The 18,232-nt window shown below is 41.8% G+C and overlaps 1 protein-coding gene across 3 annotated transcripts in view; it reads left to right on the top strand.

Annotated features, from left to right (window-relative positions):
• Nucleotides 1-13,375, top strand: part of LOC108788971 (hexokinase-2) — a 46,940-nt gene extending 33,565 nt beyond the window's left edge. For 2 of the 3 annotated variants that reach the window (XM_018558882.1, XM_018558884.1), the window contains exons 7-18: nucleotides 106-289; nucleotides 1,419-1,574; nucleotides 1,752-1,985; nucleotides 3,152-3,456; nucleotides 4,311-4,459; nucleotides 5,501-5,620; nucleotides 6,926-7,021; nucleotides 8,587-8,686; nucleotides 9,629-9,812; nucleotides 10,406-10,561; nucleotides 11,310-11,543; nucleotides 12,833-13,375. In XM_018558882.1, the coding sequence (XP_018414384.1) occupies nucleotides 106-289; nucleotides 1,419-1,574; nucleotides 1,752-1,985; nucleotides 3,152-3,456; nucleotides 4,311-4,459; nucleotides 5,501-5,620; nucleotides 6,926-7,021; nucleotides 8,587-8,686; nucleotides 9,629-9,812; nucleotides 10,406-10,561; nucleotides 11,310-11,543; nucleotides 12,833-12,977 (2,063 nt within the window). In that variant the 3' untranslated portion in view covers nucleotides 12,978-13,375. The remainder of the gene's footprint in view (nucleotides 1-105; nucleotides 290-1,418; nucleotides 1,575-1,751; nucleotides 1,986-3,151; nucleotides 3,457-4,310; nucleotides 4,460-5,500; nucleotides 5,621-6,925; nucleotides 7,022-8,586; nucleotides 8,687-9,628; nucleotides 9,813-10,405; nucleotides 10,562-11,309; nucleotides 11,544-12,832) is intronic. The other variant, XM_018558883.1, reaches the window with a different exon arrangement.
• Nucleotides 13,376-18,232: the final 4,857 nt, after the last annotated feature.

Below are 18,232 nucleotides of genomic sequence, written 5' to 3'. Positions count from 1 at the left end.
TATAAAAAATATATTATATATATATATGCGTGCATTGACTACTTTCAGCCTCCCAACATCCCTCATGGACCCATATTAATATGATGACTGTATTTTTTTTTACAGGTACTGGCACCAATGCCTGCTACATGGAAGATATGCGTCACATTGACCTGGTGGAAGGTGACGAGGGACGCATGTGTGTAAACATGGAGTGGGGGGCCTTTGGAGATGATGGATCCTTGGATGACGTTAGAACCGAGTTTGACAGAGAAATTGACATGGGATCTCTTAATCCTGGAAAGCAGATGTAAGTATCTTACTTTGTAGTGTATATACTGTATGTCCAAGACCAGTGCTGTCCATACTTACCATACCTGAAATAAAATCAAAAATGTATTAATGATGATTGGTAAATGAAAAAATAGAGCAAGGGCCAGGGGATGTTATCATGTATTATTATTACATTCAAGGAGAGTAGATATTGAGGTTTATAATGTAATGCACATCACTATATGATAATGTAATTATTTAATCTAAGAGTAGTAATAGTACTTTTGAAATACAACACAATTGCAAGATTGCCACCCAGTGGTCATTTTATGTTATTACACTATATAAAGGTTGGCAGCAGTACAAAGCTGACACATGGGGGTTGATTTACTAACCTTATAAACACACCACGAACATGTATACACCTCTGTAGTGTGTTCCCTCCCAGCATGATCTATGGGTGGAATCTAAACACCTTTGTAGTGTGTACACACCCAGCAGGTGTGTTGTGCAAAGCCAAGCATGAATTGCAAGGTGATGTTGTGTAAATTAGCTCTATGTTATGTTGCTTGCGTTGATGAATGCAGGAATGTAAATGCATGAGCTAACCATTTTTGTCTAAACTGTGAAGCAGCATTATATATGCATCATGTGCAAGATTTTTCCATATATGGCATTAGTGGAAATATGCTTTTAGAGACTTTTTGGTTGATAAATATGTTTTGCTGTGTGAAAACCACACGCACCTGGTGCGTGCGTGTGTTTAGGTTAGTAAATCACCCCCATGGTCTTGAGTGAGTGACAAAGTGTTTACAATGTAGAAGATCATTTACGTAATTATAACTGTATTGTAATAAAAAAATTACTTTGAAACTCTGCCATGGTGTTATAAGGAACTAATAGTTAAGTGTAAAATAAATGTAGATTGTATGGATAGTCATTTATAACACAGTGACTTGTATGCTTATAAGAAACTGATTATTGCTGTCATGAGGGGTAACCAGTCAGAAGTCAGTTTTCATTAGTATAAAGTAGATTGATGATAGCTGACCTGTGGCTACTGTGAAATACTGCACATAACTGTTGTTTGCGCCATACCCATGTAGCTGCTCCGGATGGATCTCAGAGAGGTGCGCTTTGATGACAGTTACGTCTCCTCTTTTCAGGTTTGAGAAGATGATCAGTGGGATGTACATGGGAGAGTTGGTCCGGCTTATTCTAGTCAAGATGGCCAAGGAGGATCTGCTGTTTGGTGGAAGAATCACAGCCGATTTATTGACCACTGGACACTTTGAGACACGCTACGTCTCAGAAATCGAAAAGTAGGATCACTAATATTTATATTGTTTCTAATCCATTTTCTCTGTAATAAAAGTGCTTCCAGCATTAAGCTACTTGCCTCTGAAGTATATTGGAAGGTTCCCCTTCTGTGTTTGGGGCAGCAGCTCATTGCAATGTGGATGATGGGCCTGAACCATTGCCTCTTTCCGCTTTTACAGAGATAAAGAAGGGGTCAAGACAGCACATGCAATCCTAAGCAAACTGGGGCTGGAACCTTCGCATGAGGACTGTGTAGCAACCCACAGAATCTGCCAAATTGTGTCCACCAGATCTGCCAATTTGTGTGCAGCCACGCTTTCTGCGGTTCTCAGACGTATTCGGGAGAACAAGGGTGTAGAACGGCTGAGATCGACTGTGGGTGTGGATGGATCAGTGTACAAGAATCACCCCCAGTAAGTATGAAGATGCCTCTTAGCTAGATACATACTGGTGGAGTCTAAGTGTGGAGAGATCACTTAGCTAAATATACATAGGAGGAACATGTGTGAATGCAAAAGCTTAAATATGTAGAAAGGCAACAAAGGGGGGGGTAGATTTAATGAGATGACCCATTGGCCTTGGCCAGGGGGAATATAGTTGACAGCCAGCTCTGGGGATGGGTGACCAAGCATGATTTAGGTTCCACTGAGCCAGTCATGTTTTAAATATAGCTGGTGGGGTCATTGTAGACTGATCCTGTAAGATTAACCTGTTCCTGCTCTATGTACAGTACAATAGGATTTATACCCACTGCATACTTCAGATAAACTCATTTCGTTTTTAGATCTCTTCACATGAACTCTGTGTGCGGGTGATTTCATAATGGCTCTCCAGCCCATCAAACCTGAGTTCACACCCAACAGCTAATCAAATGAAGGGGATTTTTGTATTTTCTTTTTCAATTTTGTCCTTACCCAATTGGCTGTGTCGAGTTAGTGTGGATTCTATGTCATGCTTACCTCTAGGTTCTCTTTATACACGAGTTCCACCACTAACAATACTCCAAAACATATACCCAAGGTCTGTACAGTCTGATAAATATATCTCACCCCCTATTAAATAGTCTATCAATACACACAATTGGAGAATTGGGCTTTGTATTATGTATTATGCATAGTATTATTGAACCATATATACATGAAGGACATAGTTGAGACATGGATATTCTACATGATCTTTTATTATGGTACTTGTATGTACTTGCGCTGTAACTAGGTTGTGGTTCCCTGACAAGGTTTTATCTGATTATTGAATGCTTTTTTTTTATATATTATGAATTGTATTAAAACTTTATACACTTTTTATACTTGTGCAATGGTTTATGTCTCTACGAACCCCAATTCTCCAATTGTGTGTATTGATCCACCACTAACTATGTCAGGCCTTCTGTTACTGGTATTATTTCTTCTTTTTACCACAGATAAATAGTGAGCAGGTCTTTAGTTATGAAAATACTTTATAGCTTTTTGGTGATTTGCTTTTCCACAAAGTATAGTGAAGTGAGGAGCCTTAGGGACTTGGTAAACCTTCCATAGTACACACCTCTCTAAGTCTACCTCCCTATTGTTACTATTTGCAGTTTTGCCCGACTGCTTCAGAAGACCGTTCGCCGACTTGCCCCCGACTGCGATATCCGATTCATTCGTTCGGAGGATGGCAGCGGTAAAGGAGCTGCCATGGTGACAGCTGTAGCATACCGATTGGTTCACCAGCGTCAGGAACGTGAGAAGACACTCGAGGCTCTGAACCTGAGCACCAAGCAGCTTCTAGAGATCAAAAGACTCATGAAAGTGGAGATGGAGAGAGGACTGAAAAGGGCAAGTCACGATGAGGCCACGGTGAAGATGCTGCCTACATATGTTCGGTCCACCCCCGATGGAACAGGTACGGTGTTTCCATCAGTGGTAAAGCATGGGTGGCCATATTAATATGGAGTTCAGGTCTGTCCAATGCAGAAGCCAGCAGCATTTTATTCAGCAGCCAGCTCCTTTGACAGCAACTAGAGGAAACCTCAAAAGTGAGGAGCCAGCTGTCATTTTTAGGGAACATTGGCTCCTGGGATTTGTCCACCCCTATGTTAATGTGTATCTAAACCCAAGCTCAAAAATGTAATATATTGCAGTTTGCTATACCTTAGATGTGGTGGCTGCATTCGTTTTCTTTTTAATGCTCTTTTCTGCTTTATTTTCACCTGAGCTCCTACAAATAACACACTTCCTGTCCTAGGGTGGCTACACCCATTTCTAGCCAAGTCACGCGAAGCCATGGTTGTCATCTAAGTGTCTATCCTGATCTGGACTACACGTCCTTCTCTCTTCATCTACATTACATGGAGGGCATTTGTAGTTTAGAGAAGATAGCTTGGAGGGAATATACCATTGTTTGTGATTTCAGCTCAGTTAAACAAAATCTAAAAAAAAGGTTTTAGCTGAAGTTCTGCTAGAAGTAAAATGTTACAGTCAGTCTTCCACAATCACCATATTCCTAACAGGAAAACTGTAGTCAAAGGTGACATTATTCTACACACAGAGTTGTAATGATCAGTGCCGGATTTCTTTAACCTTTATTTCAAGAGCATTGGCCATTGTGGTGAATCTAGTCATATCAAATGAGAAGTCCGACAGTATTTTAGGCCAGTTGTTCCTTATCATGGAGTTATATAAATGTCTTAGTACACAGCAATGCCAGAGGCAGTGTGACATGCGAGATGTAATGATACTATTTTCCATTTTGTGCAGAGAGGGGGGACTTCCTGGCATTGGACCTCGGTGGGACCAATTTCAGGGTACTACTGGTGCGTGTTCGTAACGGAATGAGACGTGGCGTGGAAATGCACAACAAGATCTACACCATTCCCCAGGATGCCATGCAGGGGACCGGAGAGGAGGTGAGATTGATATAAGTGGTGGGAGCTGTCTTGTTAGGCTACCTCTGGTAGTGTTTTTATAGCTGGACAGATATTAACGACTCCAATGAATGCAGCTTGGTAATAATGTATCCATGATAAAATGTATTTTTTATCCAAGCCTTGAAAATAACTAAATTTGTCCTGATAGCCTCTTGCCATCTCCTATACAGCAGGGCTCATACAGTAAGAGAGAGAAGCAGCACAAGGAGCCAGTCATGTGTGTTGTAGGGCTCATGTACAAACAAGGAATGTGCCAATAGGAGGAAAAAGCAGAGTGACAGACAGATGAGCTTATCATGCTGCTGCTTCATCTTTCACTGTCCATTTACAGACTGGGGAGGGACTAGACTTGTAAGTGTTGCTTAACTATAGCAAGGGGTGTCCCTACAGTATTCGCTGCTTGAGGCCAGGGTGGGGAGGACCGTGGAGTGTTGGGGTTACAGTGCTGGTGATGATGTAACGCGGGCATTTACTGTGCTCGTGACAAACTTTAACAAGGGGTTGGTTTGTGGTTGGGGATTGCAGGGTTGGGGAGTGGAGGCTGCCTCTACCTTTGGGTCTGGCTCTGTCCGGCATCCCACCCAGCTCTTGGAAACAAGTGATGTGAGTGAGTTGGGCGGGATGCCGGCCACAGTGTCACAGGTTGCTTAGAGGAGCTCAATGAGTTGCCGCATGAGGCAGGCTCATTATAGGCACAGTCCTGACTATAGCAAAGAAAAATCAGGTCTCCTGCACTGCCAGACAGGGGTGTGCTGTGTGACAGAGCTGTGTAAATCTCAGGAAATGGATAGACAAAAATACAAATCTTTGGCAGGTAAAACAGCTCTCATACACACATTACATGTTATTAGCTGTTTGCATGGAATTCAGCTTAAATGCACTTATCTGTCTAAAGACTAATGGTCTGGGTATAGCTACACTGTAAGGAAAACAATGCTTTCAGACAGTAGCAGCATTGTTTTAGAAGTGTATATTGATCATTTTATGATATCATACTGACGACCCTGAAATTCTTTGCAGCTCTTCGATCACATTGTACACTGCATTGCCGACTTCCTGGAGTACATGGGCATGAAAGGAGTGTCACTGCCACTCGGGTTCACCTTCTCTTTTCCTTGCCACCAGAACAGCCTAGATGCGGTAACTATCCACAACTCAGCATTACTATCTATCACCTATACATGTACCGTTATTGGTTCACTCTGTCTTCTGGGACATCAGCAGTATCAGCACTCTGAGCCATTCAGGCTCTATTACTTTATGTGGTGCTGTCAGCCTAATTTTACCGAACATGCTTACAAATGGGGAGAGAGCAGAAGGTTGACCTAACCAGTGTGCTTCTCCTTTTTTGATGATCCAGTCATGGGCTGGAATGGGCTAATGACCAAGTTATGCTGCCTAACTGCAGAGGTGAAAAGTAAGGTCACCAGCCCTAACTATGCTGTGTGGCACGGCAGGGTGTCTAGATTGTAAAAGAGGCTGAGCAGAATTACAACTCTATCTACCTTGTAGAGTTTATACCTGCAACCCCTTTCATACCTTCTTTTACCACTACTGCGTTTATGACAGACGGCCATGTTACATGTTAGTGCCATGTTAGCAGAGGCTGACATAGTAGAGAGAGATGCATGTTACAAGAGTCTAACATGTTAGAAAAAGATTCATGTTGCATTAGGTTATCATTTGAGGGATTCGCTACATTTTAACAGGACTTTGCTAGACTATGTAGCAACCTCCTGAAAAATCTCTTGCCCCCATCTCCTCCCAACTCCAGAGAAATGCTTTTTACAGGGAGGGTTATGCATATTGTTATGCTGGCTTTTGATTGCTTTTGAAACGCAGAATAGAATATGTACTCTATCCGGTGAACCTTCTAGGTTTTGGAGATAGGAGGCAATTGACCTCTTGGTTGCCCTCTACTATCCACTCTCCAACCTGTACAGCCCGCACATGAAAACACCATGGCATCTTATACAGTATGGGTTACATTTGTTCCTTTTAGAGGCATTTTCCAATTTCTGCTATAAAATGGAGACCTCTCCAGCTACAAACCAGTGCTGACCGTTAGGGTCACCTCTTCCAATCAGCTGTTCTCTGTGTATGAAAAGCTGTTTTGGGCTGCTGGAGAACTGCTTAATGGTGCTTAGCTTTTTTTTTTTATTGACACAACAAGTCTCTTGCCGTAAACATCAGTCGTTTTCAGTGAGTTTTTAAGCTTGAAAGAGTCAGAACAACTTCAAGCGCTACTGCAGCCTCGGAGAACAGTCAGTTCTTGTCTGTAGATTTACAGAAAGATAAGAGCCCCAACAGGGCACATTCACAGAGCACAGCTGATCAACGGGCTTTAAACAAGATAAACCGCAGAGAACATTTATTATTGAACATACAATACTTATCTGGAAAATATGCCACTATCGTTCCTACATCCTCCCGCTTTCTCCACAGGGCATTCTTCTGAAGTGGACAAAGGGTTTCAATGCGTCTGGCTGCGAAGGGGAAGATGTTGTGAATCTCTTGAAAGAAGCAATCCACAGAAGAGAAGTGAGTACAAACGCTTTCATACATCCAGACAAGCTTATATAATATGCAGTGTGCATCAGCTATAGTGACCAATTGGAAATCATCTGTCATTTGGCTCACCACAGTAAACTGAACCCCAGCTCTTGGCTATGGGTTGATGCCTTTTGCCATTTACATGGCATCACTGATAGGGCATACATTAATTAAATGGTAGCTCAAGTAATTTTCTGGCCTGTAACAACTGCAGTGAACAGTGTAAAATAATAATAAATATAGAAAATGAACTGCGCCAATAAGCAAGCTAACAGCTACAAGGCACTGGAATGTACACCCACTCTGAGTGTGTATACGTGAAAAATGAATAACTAAATGTGCCGAGCTACAACAATGATCAGATATATCTTTATATCTGATCATTGTTGTAGCTTGGCACATTTAGTTATTCATTGAACAGTGTAAAATGTTTAATTTATTTGGCTACTTTGTGTCCACCAAAGCACTGCTTAGACCTATACAGCCTGGGGCACAGTCTGCATAGTCTATATTCTCTCATTAGAGGTGGCCACCTATTACAGAATAAAGTACAAGGTGGTGAGGTCTGTACTGGCCAAGGCTTCTGTGCATATTGGCACATCACATACAGACCTCACTCCCTCATTCTTCTTCTGAGTAGGAATCTACATCTAATAACAACAGGATCAATGAAGCAGACAAACATTGCTTCAACCCAATATAGGTTGGGCATTGCCCAGCAGCATTTTGCGCTACCAATTATAATCAAGCCCAACTGAACTGTCAGCTTAAATCAGCTGCAAACGTCTTACAGTTTGAGTAAAAAAGCCTGTCCCCTGCAGAGAAGAACCCTTGCTCTCCGTGTGGAAGCAATGGTCACTCTTCAGAGGTCCAATATGCACTCTATTGCCCAGAGCCTTGTGGGAGGCAAGAGCTTTGCTGATTGCAGAGCTATAGCTCTGATCAGCAGGGAGCAAGTCAGACCTGTACAGAGAGACCACTGCTTCTACACAGAGAGCAAAGGTCCTTCTCTACAGTATAACTGCTATTTGCTCAGAAATGACTGAAGATTGCCACACGTATGGCCAGCTTATGATTCATCCAACTCACTAAAAACAATGCACTCCCTGTATGACTGGTAATTTATCTCAACATTGAGACAGAATGATGCTAGTGTCTATTCTAGCCTTGCATTGCAGTGAGGATTGTACTATTAGATCACAATATAAATAAAAGAAGCTGATTCTGTATATCAGATTGCCTGGCAAACACAAGCAACTGCCCATCTGAATAATGTTCATCAAACGTGACATCAAGCGAATGGCTCTTTAACACGGGCAGCATGTTTTTGGTGTATACAAAGGGAAGGGATTGTTCTGATCTTTCAAGGGGAAAGTGTAGGAAACTTTAATGTTAAAAACAGAAAAGGAAAGCTACAGATTTTCATCACAAATGCCTCTGCTTCTTCAGCCTAAAACCAAATAATAATTTCTATATGTCTACTTGCATTGTATCCTCCACTCATTCCAAATCCCTGAATGGTTGTCACATTGATCTTGTTCTGCTCCCAACAGGAGTTTGACTTGGATGTGGTAGCTGTCGTGAATGACACAGTGGGCACCATGATGACATGTGGCTATGAAGACCCATACTGTGAAATGGGACTGATTGTTGGTAAGTTGGATATCTACATTTATTGATTATAATAGGTATCTGGAAAAGGAACCATGGATGTAATAGACAGAACCAATTATTATACCGGAGCACACACAGTTGTATCAGGCACAGTATTGTACGTCTTATTGGTTTAATCATTCCCAGTTAGATACTAATAGACCTGAGTCTGCTTCTCCTCACAAAATAGGGGAACATAATGGGCACTGTGGGGAATAGATTAAGAGATCCTGTGGCCATACCATTCATTTAAAAACAAATCCCATACGATTAGATTGCATTTAACATTTTTAAAGCATGTTATTTGATTGTAAAAAGCTCTCTTGTGTACACATCCAAAAGACCTGAGACCGCTGTTGTGTGCCGCCATCTTAGATGTGATGTCAGCAGCCCCAGCAGACTCAAAGCTTACACTCAAGTGGCACTCTATAGTATTCTCTTTCGTGCCTCCCTGGTAGCTACACAAAAGATTAAAAGAGAACTATGGGGTAACCTTTTTATCCCATAGTTCTCTTAAGGGTCATTGGAGGACATATACTAGTGTCCTCCGGTGACCCAAAGCTCAGTATATAGCGACCGCCGCAGCCGGGACGGATCCCGACAATGCTGTCGAGATCCACCCAGCTGTGTGAGTGCCAGCTGGCTCTACCTATCTAGAGGCAGAGCCTGCTGTGCCCACCCCTCCCCCGTCCGTTCCGCCAGTCAGCGCTGGAGGATTGGAGAGGGGAATCCATGCAAGGAGATGATTAGAAAGTGAGCGACGGCATGTGTTTGCTCACTTCCCGATCCCAAAAGGGGCAATTGTTGGTGATAGGTTCTCTTTCTGGCTCCCACTCCCAACAAAAGGAATTCTCAATAAGTGAAAACTCAGGAGTTTGATGTATATTCAGTTTTATCAATTAACCACATAATTCAAATCTATGTTTCCTTTGTCTATGTCAGGTACTGGCAGTAATGCCTGTTACATGGAAGAGATGAGGAATGTGGATCTGGTGGAGGGAGAAGAAGGTAGAATGTGCATCAATATGGAGTGGGGAGCTTTTGGTGATAACGATTGTCTGGAAGATTTTCGCACAGATTTTGACAGGGCGGTGGATGAGCTGTCTCTTAACCCCGGAAAGCAGAGGTACGTCTCCTTTAGCCTATATGTCATTCTAATTTTGTTACATGGTAGCTGCACATTGCTCCTTTCTAAAAGCAATAAGATGAATTTGTTATATGGTGAATACTTAAAGGGGTCTATTTCTAAACTATTTGCAGGGTCGCTAGCCCTACGAATTTCTGTGAACATTGGTTCCCTGTGGAAATGAGCAGAAACTAACATTCTTGAATTGTTTCTTTACAAGGGAATGGATTTTCCAATTTATATAATGTAATATCCCTTTTATGGCCACTGGATGGCAGTGAGGAGCAATATATACCTTTAGCCTGTGCTCCTTTAGCTCCATCTAGTGCCCATAATGTGATATTACATGAAAACATTTGGAAATTCATTCCACTTGGTAAGAAAAAACTAATGAGAGTTCATTTTGGCATATTGCACACAGAGTGAATGTTTACAGATATAACAAATCAATTTTTGTTTGCCTTTAGCTCAGCTTTAAACATTGGTTGTTAAAGGCCACACAAATCATACATTTTCTTCATGCTTCACCATACTGTTCTTCAGGATGGTGATGAAGGTCTGATCAACATTACAAAATTTCTTTCTGATTTCAGGTATGAAAAGATGATCAGTGGCATGTACCTTGGGGAGATTGTCAGGAATATTTTGATAGACTTTACCAAACGAGGACTTCTCTTTCGTGGAAAGATCTCCGAGAGGCTCAAGACAAGAGGCATATTTGAAACAAAATTTCTGTCTCAGATTGAGAGGTAAATGCACTTAAAAGACATATTACTATTTTATTTTTATTTTTTTTGCTTCCTACACCATTATCAGGATCCGGCACAATTGTCGGGATCCGCTTCAGCTGCGGCGTCTCAGTATACCGCGAGCTACAGCTCGCGGTATACTTAGCCTAGGGTGACGGGAGGACGCTAGTTTGTGTCCTCCCGTTACCCTAAGGAGAACTATGGGGAAAAGCCTTAACCCCATAGTTCTCCTTTAAGCAAAAGTTGATACTCCATGTACAACCCAGGTCTGTGCTTCCAAGTGGGACACAGGCTTCAATCTAAAGACCAATACAGGTACCTGCAGGCATTAGAATGTGTCTGTTATTCAACAATCCAGCTACTTTAAAAAGGTTTTTCAGACAGGCCAGGTTCACTTAAAAAGGTACAAGAAATTACATCTTAACTGCGTTGGCCATGCACTTACCTTAGTTAAACATTGGAGCTGTGTAGGTACAATGGGGGTTGTTGTAAATGACACTATACACTGAAGGATGTTATCAGATCGGCCATACCGGCTTTGTGAACCAATGTTGTTTGGATAGATGGGAAAACTGTTGATTAGATAACTTTAGTTCAACTGTATGCATTCAAACAATAGACTCTAAACTGAAGTCTCTAATCACCATAACTCTTCTATGCTATATTGATTTATGTAAAATGAGTATGTTCATTTTAAGGTGATTAAAAGTCTTTTACCTTCTAACGGGTTTTTGTCTTCTCTTGCCAGTGACCGCTTGGCGTTGCTGCAGGTGCGCTCCATTCTCCAGCACCTTGGATTGGACAGTACATGTGATGACAGTATCATTGTGAAGGAGGTGTGCACAGTCGTGGCCCGAAGAGCCGCTCAGCTATGTGGAGCTGGAGTGGCAGCTGTGGTTGACAAGATTAGAGAAAACCGTGGACTGGAGACCCTGAAGGTCACAGTGGGAGTGGATGGGACTCTCTACAAGCTTCACCCGCAGTAAGTCCTCTGAAACATTCTACTTACAAGAACGTTTAAAAATTAGACCATATAGAAGATTTTGGCATAAGAGATAGAACCTTCTCCAGAAATGGCCATTTTAGATGACAATTTGCAGGCAAACCTGTTTTTTATGCCCCTACAGAAGAAAATATTAGGTCTATTGTAAGCAAACAGGTAGGCATAGTTGTGTGTGATATAGTGAATATTAGTAGGTGTGGTAGATGTATTCACTCTTTTCATATCCTGCCAACGGTGACTGTTAGTAAGAGGTTCAGCTGCAGACATGTTTGGCTAAACTACTAAGTTATCAGATCCAGATGTGCTCCAAGCAGCCCTGGCATCTGGTACAGTCACAACATGTGTTGCCTATTGCTTATGAAGTGCTGATATTTGTGTTAGCTGGAGGTATTAAGGGAAAGAAAAACTGATCGGCCTTTAAACAATTGAACTATCCATCCGTGTGCACAGGGCTGAGACTATGTGTAATGGGGCCCCAGATAAAAGAATCAAGGGGCTTTCCCAATACAGAATCATAAATGCTTTTGTAGCAATTGTATAGTTGTCCCCAAACTATATATACAGTACATTTATTTTACCCGAATGCTATTGCTGCCTGCATAAATCACTTGATAGCCAGATAGCTCTGTACCCCCTGTGCTTCTGGGCCCCATAGCAGTTGCACTAAGAAAACTGGGAAAGGAAGCGCTACTACCCTATTGGATGAGGGTGGTCGCAAAGTTCAATAAATGTGGTGGATAATTCACAATAATGGATATCACGGAAAGAAGAAATCACTCACTGGTGGATGATCTATTTGCGGCCAGAGGGTGGTGTTGCACTGCCAGGGCGGAGGGGGGTTCGTGGGTCAAGAGACCAAGAAGTTCAATGGAATGTGGACTCAGTCTAGGGTAAGTGGTATGAGTGGAGAGAAACGACAGAACTCAGCTGGCCAAGGTGAGCCTGCTCAACTCTGTAAGAGAGCGGCGGGGGATGCCGCTGCTGCACTGTCTCTTGAGCCGCGGCTCGCTGTGTCTAACTGTCAGTGGCGAACAACGTGCCTACTATGCTTATAGTTGCATCCTAGCTTATTCGCAATGAATCTCACAAACTCTATAGTTCATTTCAAATAACAAATGATGCAATACAATTCTAATAAGTTCCATTCCTGCTTATGTATTGATATACCCGAACAGATCTCCATGAGGCTTACTTGTGCATACATTAATGAAATGCTTGAAGCTGCACTCTTCATTGGTGTAATGCTTTTTTTAAACTTGTATTTGCAGTTTTTCTACCATCATGCACCAAACTGTGGAAGAACTATCCCCGAAATGCCAGGTGACCTTCATGCAGTCTGAAGACGGCAGCGGGAAGGGAGCAGCACTCATCACGGCTGTGGCATGTAGGATCCGGGAGGCAGGACAACGATAGACCCGGAGAGAGACCTAAAGTTTGATTGTTGCATACCTGTACAGAGACTTGTTACAGACTCTTTACACCACCGGAAATAGTTACACCACCAAATACCATAGACCCCACTGGACTGGACCCTCAGTGAAATTCCTGGTCTATGCCACCAAGGATATGAAATGTGTCGTTGACCAGGCTTGTTCCAGTGAAATACATATTGTACATAGGGCATATATTTTTCCAGTTTTTGTAGGATAGATCGGTGGAAATAGCATTGGCGATGCAGTGTTAGAGAACACTGAGTTCCGTGCTTTGCTGCTAGTTGTTGGTAAATATTCAGTTAACGCTTTAAACGCTTGGCCCAAGAGATTGTGATGGGAACAGGACAATGTCAGATCTTTTGTTGTATAGGGTGACAGATCTGCTACCTGGTCATACTCAACACAATCCTGACTCATCAATTCCACAAAAATTCACTTATCACTGGGTCAAACTGGTAAATCAAGTTGGATTGCCTCTTTTACATATTGGCCAGTCTTAGTTTGAACACAAATTAATGTTCTTGATTAATAAAAGCAATTTTACCAATATCTATGTAAGAAGAGGACATCCAGTTAGGCGTATCTGAAGAAACTGAGGCTGGCCAGACTAATGGTTGGTAGTGGTACAGTTCATGTAATTGGTCTCTCAGAATCTGTGCGTGGCTGGCCTAAGTATTGCTCTACATTCTTTGATGCTTTTTTACATCCACATCATCTAGATGCCAGATCGGGATTGTAGACACAATATATTGCCATTGTCAGCCCCGCACATTGTTCTCTTTGAGTGTCGGCGGGTTTTGGCAGTTCCTAGTGGAGTAAAGAAAATAATATATTAAACAAAATTCACAGGGTTGGGCTCTTTATAGCAAATTGGTGAGAGATGTTCTGAAACAAAACATTATTGCTTGGTGTTAATTGAAATTCAAGTTAAACTGTAATGTTAATTAATTTGTCCTTGTAAAGACAGATTTAATTTCCACCAAGCAATCTCACGGTATACAGATAGAAACGGGTGACCTGGAAAGTATGAAGCTGCTTTCTGTACGGGGACGCTGCATGTTTTTTGAAATATATTAGATCAGAGGAATGTTCTGGTTGCAGAGTATGAAGAATTTACTGCCCTCTAGCTCCATTGTCTGAAACACAGACATAACAATACAGCACAATAAAAACTAAAGACACATTCACATAATGTGTCTAAAAGCATCTAATCTATAAAATGCCATTTTATATTTATATTACATTTAATGTTTATTTTTTAATGGAAAAAAATACCAGGTGAACAATTTTGGCATTTCAGTACAGTCTTATTCAGTTACTATTTGCAAAATTTTTAAATGGTCCTAATGTGCTGCAACACACATAGCGAGTGCCACTATACAGGCACATGAATGGTCTTTCCATCATGTGAGCTTGTTGCAGTTGTTACAAAGCAAGATGTGCTAGAAACAAAGCTAGCTATAATTAAGTCATAAATGGGCATTTGCAAGACTTTGAATCTCCAAGCTTATCTTACATTGTCCAGCTATACCATTCAGGGATAGGTGTGTGTGTTGCTCTTCACTTATATTCTCTCCTTGTTAGAGTTAAATGTGAGCTTTGTACTAGGCTGTAAGGCCGGCAGAGAAGAAGGCGGCACACTCTTTGAGCTGTTGTCAATATACAAAGCTTTTAGTTGTCTTTTAGGTAATTCTGACAGCTTGACAAAGGTGTCAAGCTGTCAGGTTTGTTATATGATATGGCAGGAGATACGACAGCCTCTATGAGGGTCTGACAGCTCTGTTCAGACCAGGGTAGGATGCAAGTGAATAATATAAATGAAAGGATCGATGAACCCTAAGAAAGTGAAGATGCAGATTATTACGAATGCCCATTTTGTAACTGGCTCTGCAGACATTGTGAGCATTTATAGAACGTGACTCTTCACAGGAAGTGTATTTGCTAAGTGGACGTGGGATTTAGTAATGGCTTACAGAGTCTTTTCTATATCCAATTATCACCAACTCCAATTTGCGAGTTTTAATTGAATCCCATGGATAAACTAAAGAGGCCATATTTAGTCATTAAAACTAAACCCATAAAGAATATCTTTACTATCTGTGGCCAATAAAGTCCCCTTATGGTAAACCAATTTTTCTACAGCGCAGGCAACACATTTCCTTAACATTGACAAGTATTTTTTATATACTGTATATATTTACTCCTGTAGATGACTAGGCTGGCACATGTTCTGATTTTATATACTGTATCCTATAATAATACAAAATGGAAGTTTATGAGTGAGTTTATAGGTGGTCCATTGGTCTCATTTAAAACCTGGAGGAAAGTAAAGTGAAGGTGACGTCCTCAACACGCAGTCTGACTCCACCAGTCATTTTCGACAGACCCACGTCTCCACTTTTCCTTTCCTCCATCTTTTTTTATACATGAGGTTAATATATCCTGTGACACTTGAAAACTTGAACCAAACTTGAGGTCTGTACATTGTAGGGATGGGACTATAAGGCCCTTAGGATTGTCCCAGATTAACGCATAGGCAATAAAATTCAGCAATAGGACATCTCTCTGGGTGTGCGGCTCTACAGATCCCAAGGACCTGTTTGTATGTTTTACATAAATGTTCATTGTAGAGTAGATGTAGGTTAAATATTGCTGTCATTAATATTATTTTGTTAATTTATATTAAGCTTATGTAGTATATTTTTAACCTGTTAGGAAAGCGTTACTGGTGCGGAGCACCTTGTAACCGTTTGTATGCTCTTAAAATATTTGCCCCTTCCAAAGAATAATACTGTATAGTATGTTACATCACCATCAAACCCAAGGAGATCAGTATATGTAAATGCTGTAAATAGCACAAGTCTAAATGTCTATGCAACTGTAAAGCACATAGATTGACGTCTTTTGCTAAACATACAACTATGTAGATTTATATTTCTGCATAACAATGTTTGCATATACAGTGCTCTTCCACATGCTGACACAATGTTTTCATGGGTTCCTACTCCTTTGCTGAGATGTGACACGATCAGTACATGTGGTCTTCAAGAGCACCCGTTATGTAAACACTTTGGAGGCAGCCATGTGGAGAGCTGGAGGACGCAGATTTTGCAGTTTTGGTAGATAGTCTTCTTGTGATGGCATTGTGGACTTTTTAGTTCCTGCAGGCTCCTCAACACAGTTCTTTGAATCCTCTTTACATTTTACTCTTGGGCACCACCTAGCTAAAGAGTTGCCATTGATTCCTGTATATAAAAAGTATTGGTCCACCAGGCCTAACTTAGATCGGTCACACATTGATGTGGACTGGTGTGCTTTTATACCAGGGACGCTTTTTTACCATTCTGCCCTTGGACATGAGAGTCACGAAGCTGAATACTGGCTTGGCACTCAAAATGGATGCCTCTTCTCTCTAGGAGACTTATGCTCTTAAATTTGGAGCTTTACTGCAAGTCAATTGGGTCCACCAGCTGCTCTTAATGCACTGTATCATTGTTTAAAATAAAAATAACAGTCACCTTTTTCATGTATATATGAATAGAGAAGCTGTGTATTATTTATATTTGCTATTTTATTAGCTTTCTGTAGCTCGAACTGAATAAAGCTGCTGAATGCTTTTTAGAAATATGAAACATGTCTACCCGTGTCATTATTTATCACTATAGAGCTGATTTTCATAGGATGCTTTACTGTCCGTTTTAAATGGAAGCAACTGAAAGCTTCCCGAAGCACAGAAGAAAATAAATGTGGAAGGTTTCTTATTCTCTGCTACTTACGTGGGAGTGCTATGGAGGTTGTAGTCTTGGCCATGTCTACACTTAGGCCCGGTGCAGGCCTATGCGATCCGGGATCTCGCGATCCTGCACAATGCAGGCCGCAGTTGCCGCGCAGCCCCATTGATTTCAATGGGGGTGACAATCGCGTGGCAAACGCAGTAGGAAGGTACATGTACCTTTTTTGCGATACACGACGTGCGGTGTGTTCGCAAGCACGGGCGGAATCGCAGCGGGAAACTGCGTGATCCGCTCGGCGCGACTGGGGTGCCATTAGAAAGTAATGGCACCCACAGTGCGATTGGTGCGCACCTAAGCGACTCCTGACCGCATGGCAATCCACGCGGAATTGTGCACGATTGCCGCGTGGTTAGGTGTCGCCTAGGTGTGCACCGGCCCTTAATGCTTTGGGAAAAGCTGCATTTACTGCTACTGTGGCGAATACACTACTGTCTAAAATAATATAATTTAATGGTTGAAGTAGATAGGGGTCACATAAATACCTGTAAGATGTAACATTCATGTGCAATGTTATTCCTAGCATTTTAATACCTGTTTGGTGTCTATTTACCCAACGTGACCACGTCTATAATATTCTATTATATATACTACCCGAAAATTGGGGTGATAATAAATGTTTCATAACATTTCATAGGGAAACAGGGTTTTTTTCAAACTTTTTATAGTAAAAAATTAAAATCCCCGGTGGTGATATTAAATACCACCAAAAGAAATCTCTATCTGTCCCCAAAAAATGGTATAAAATTCATTTCAGTACAGCGTTGCATGACGGAATAAATGTGAGTCAAAGTACTGCAGCACTGAATACTGAAAAATGGCCTGGGCAGGAAGGGGGTGTAAACACCTTGGTCTTTAAGTGGTTAACTAAAATAGTACGTTATACTGATTCTGCCATGAAGGTCTTTTTTCAGGCACCTCTTGTGATAGGGTAACAATGCTCTGTCGTTCTCTCAATTGTGCCAATGTGTTGCCATGATGGAGACCACAAGCGACCATTTCAAAATGCTTTACACACACGTGGCCCATTATTGTCACCATCAGCAAAGCCACCCTAGGAAAAGCCATGCAGCCATTGCTAGGGTACATCCAGTAAGTGACTGCAGAAAGACTGTAGGGGGGACCGAACGCCCGACAGTATCAGGAGAGAGGAGGGGACCCGGCGGCATACCTTATCTCCGCCGGGTGACTGTCCACTCCTTTCTCTGCTGGCGTCCATCACCAAGATGGCCGCCGGCAGGTATCAGAAGACTGCCGCGCGTGCGTGATGACGTCTCGGCGGGGTGACACTCGGTTACCGCTCTGGGTGTCACCCAGCCTCGGGACGCCCCTGGTAGGAAATGCTATGTCTATATATCTTGGGCACTCATATTATTATTATACAGGATTTATATAGCGCCAACAGTTTGCGCAGCGCTTTACAATATAAGGAGAATATACTATA

This window comes from Nanorana parkeri, unplaced genomic scaffold (assembly GCF_000935625.1).
Source record: "Nanorana parkeri isolate BGI_ZX_2015 unplaced genomic scaffold, ASM93562v1 scaffold365, whole genome shotgun sequence".
Taxonomy (NCBI): domain Eukaryota; kingdom Metazoa; phylum Chordata; class Amphibia; order Anura; family Dicroglossidae; genus Nanorana; species Nanorana parkeri.
This window is presented reverse-complemented; position numbering and strand designations above follow the sequence as displayed.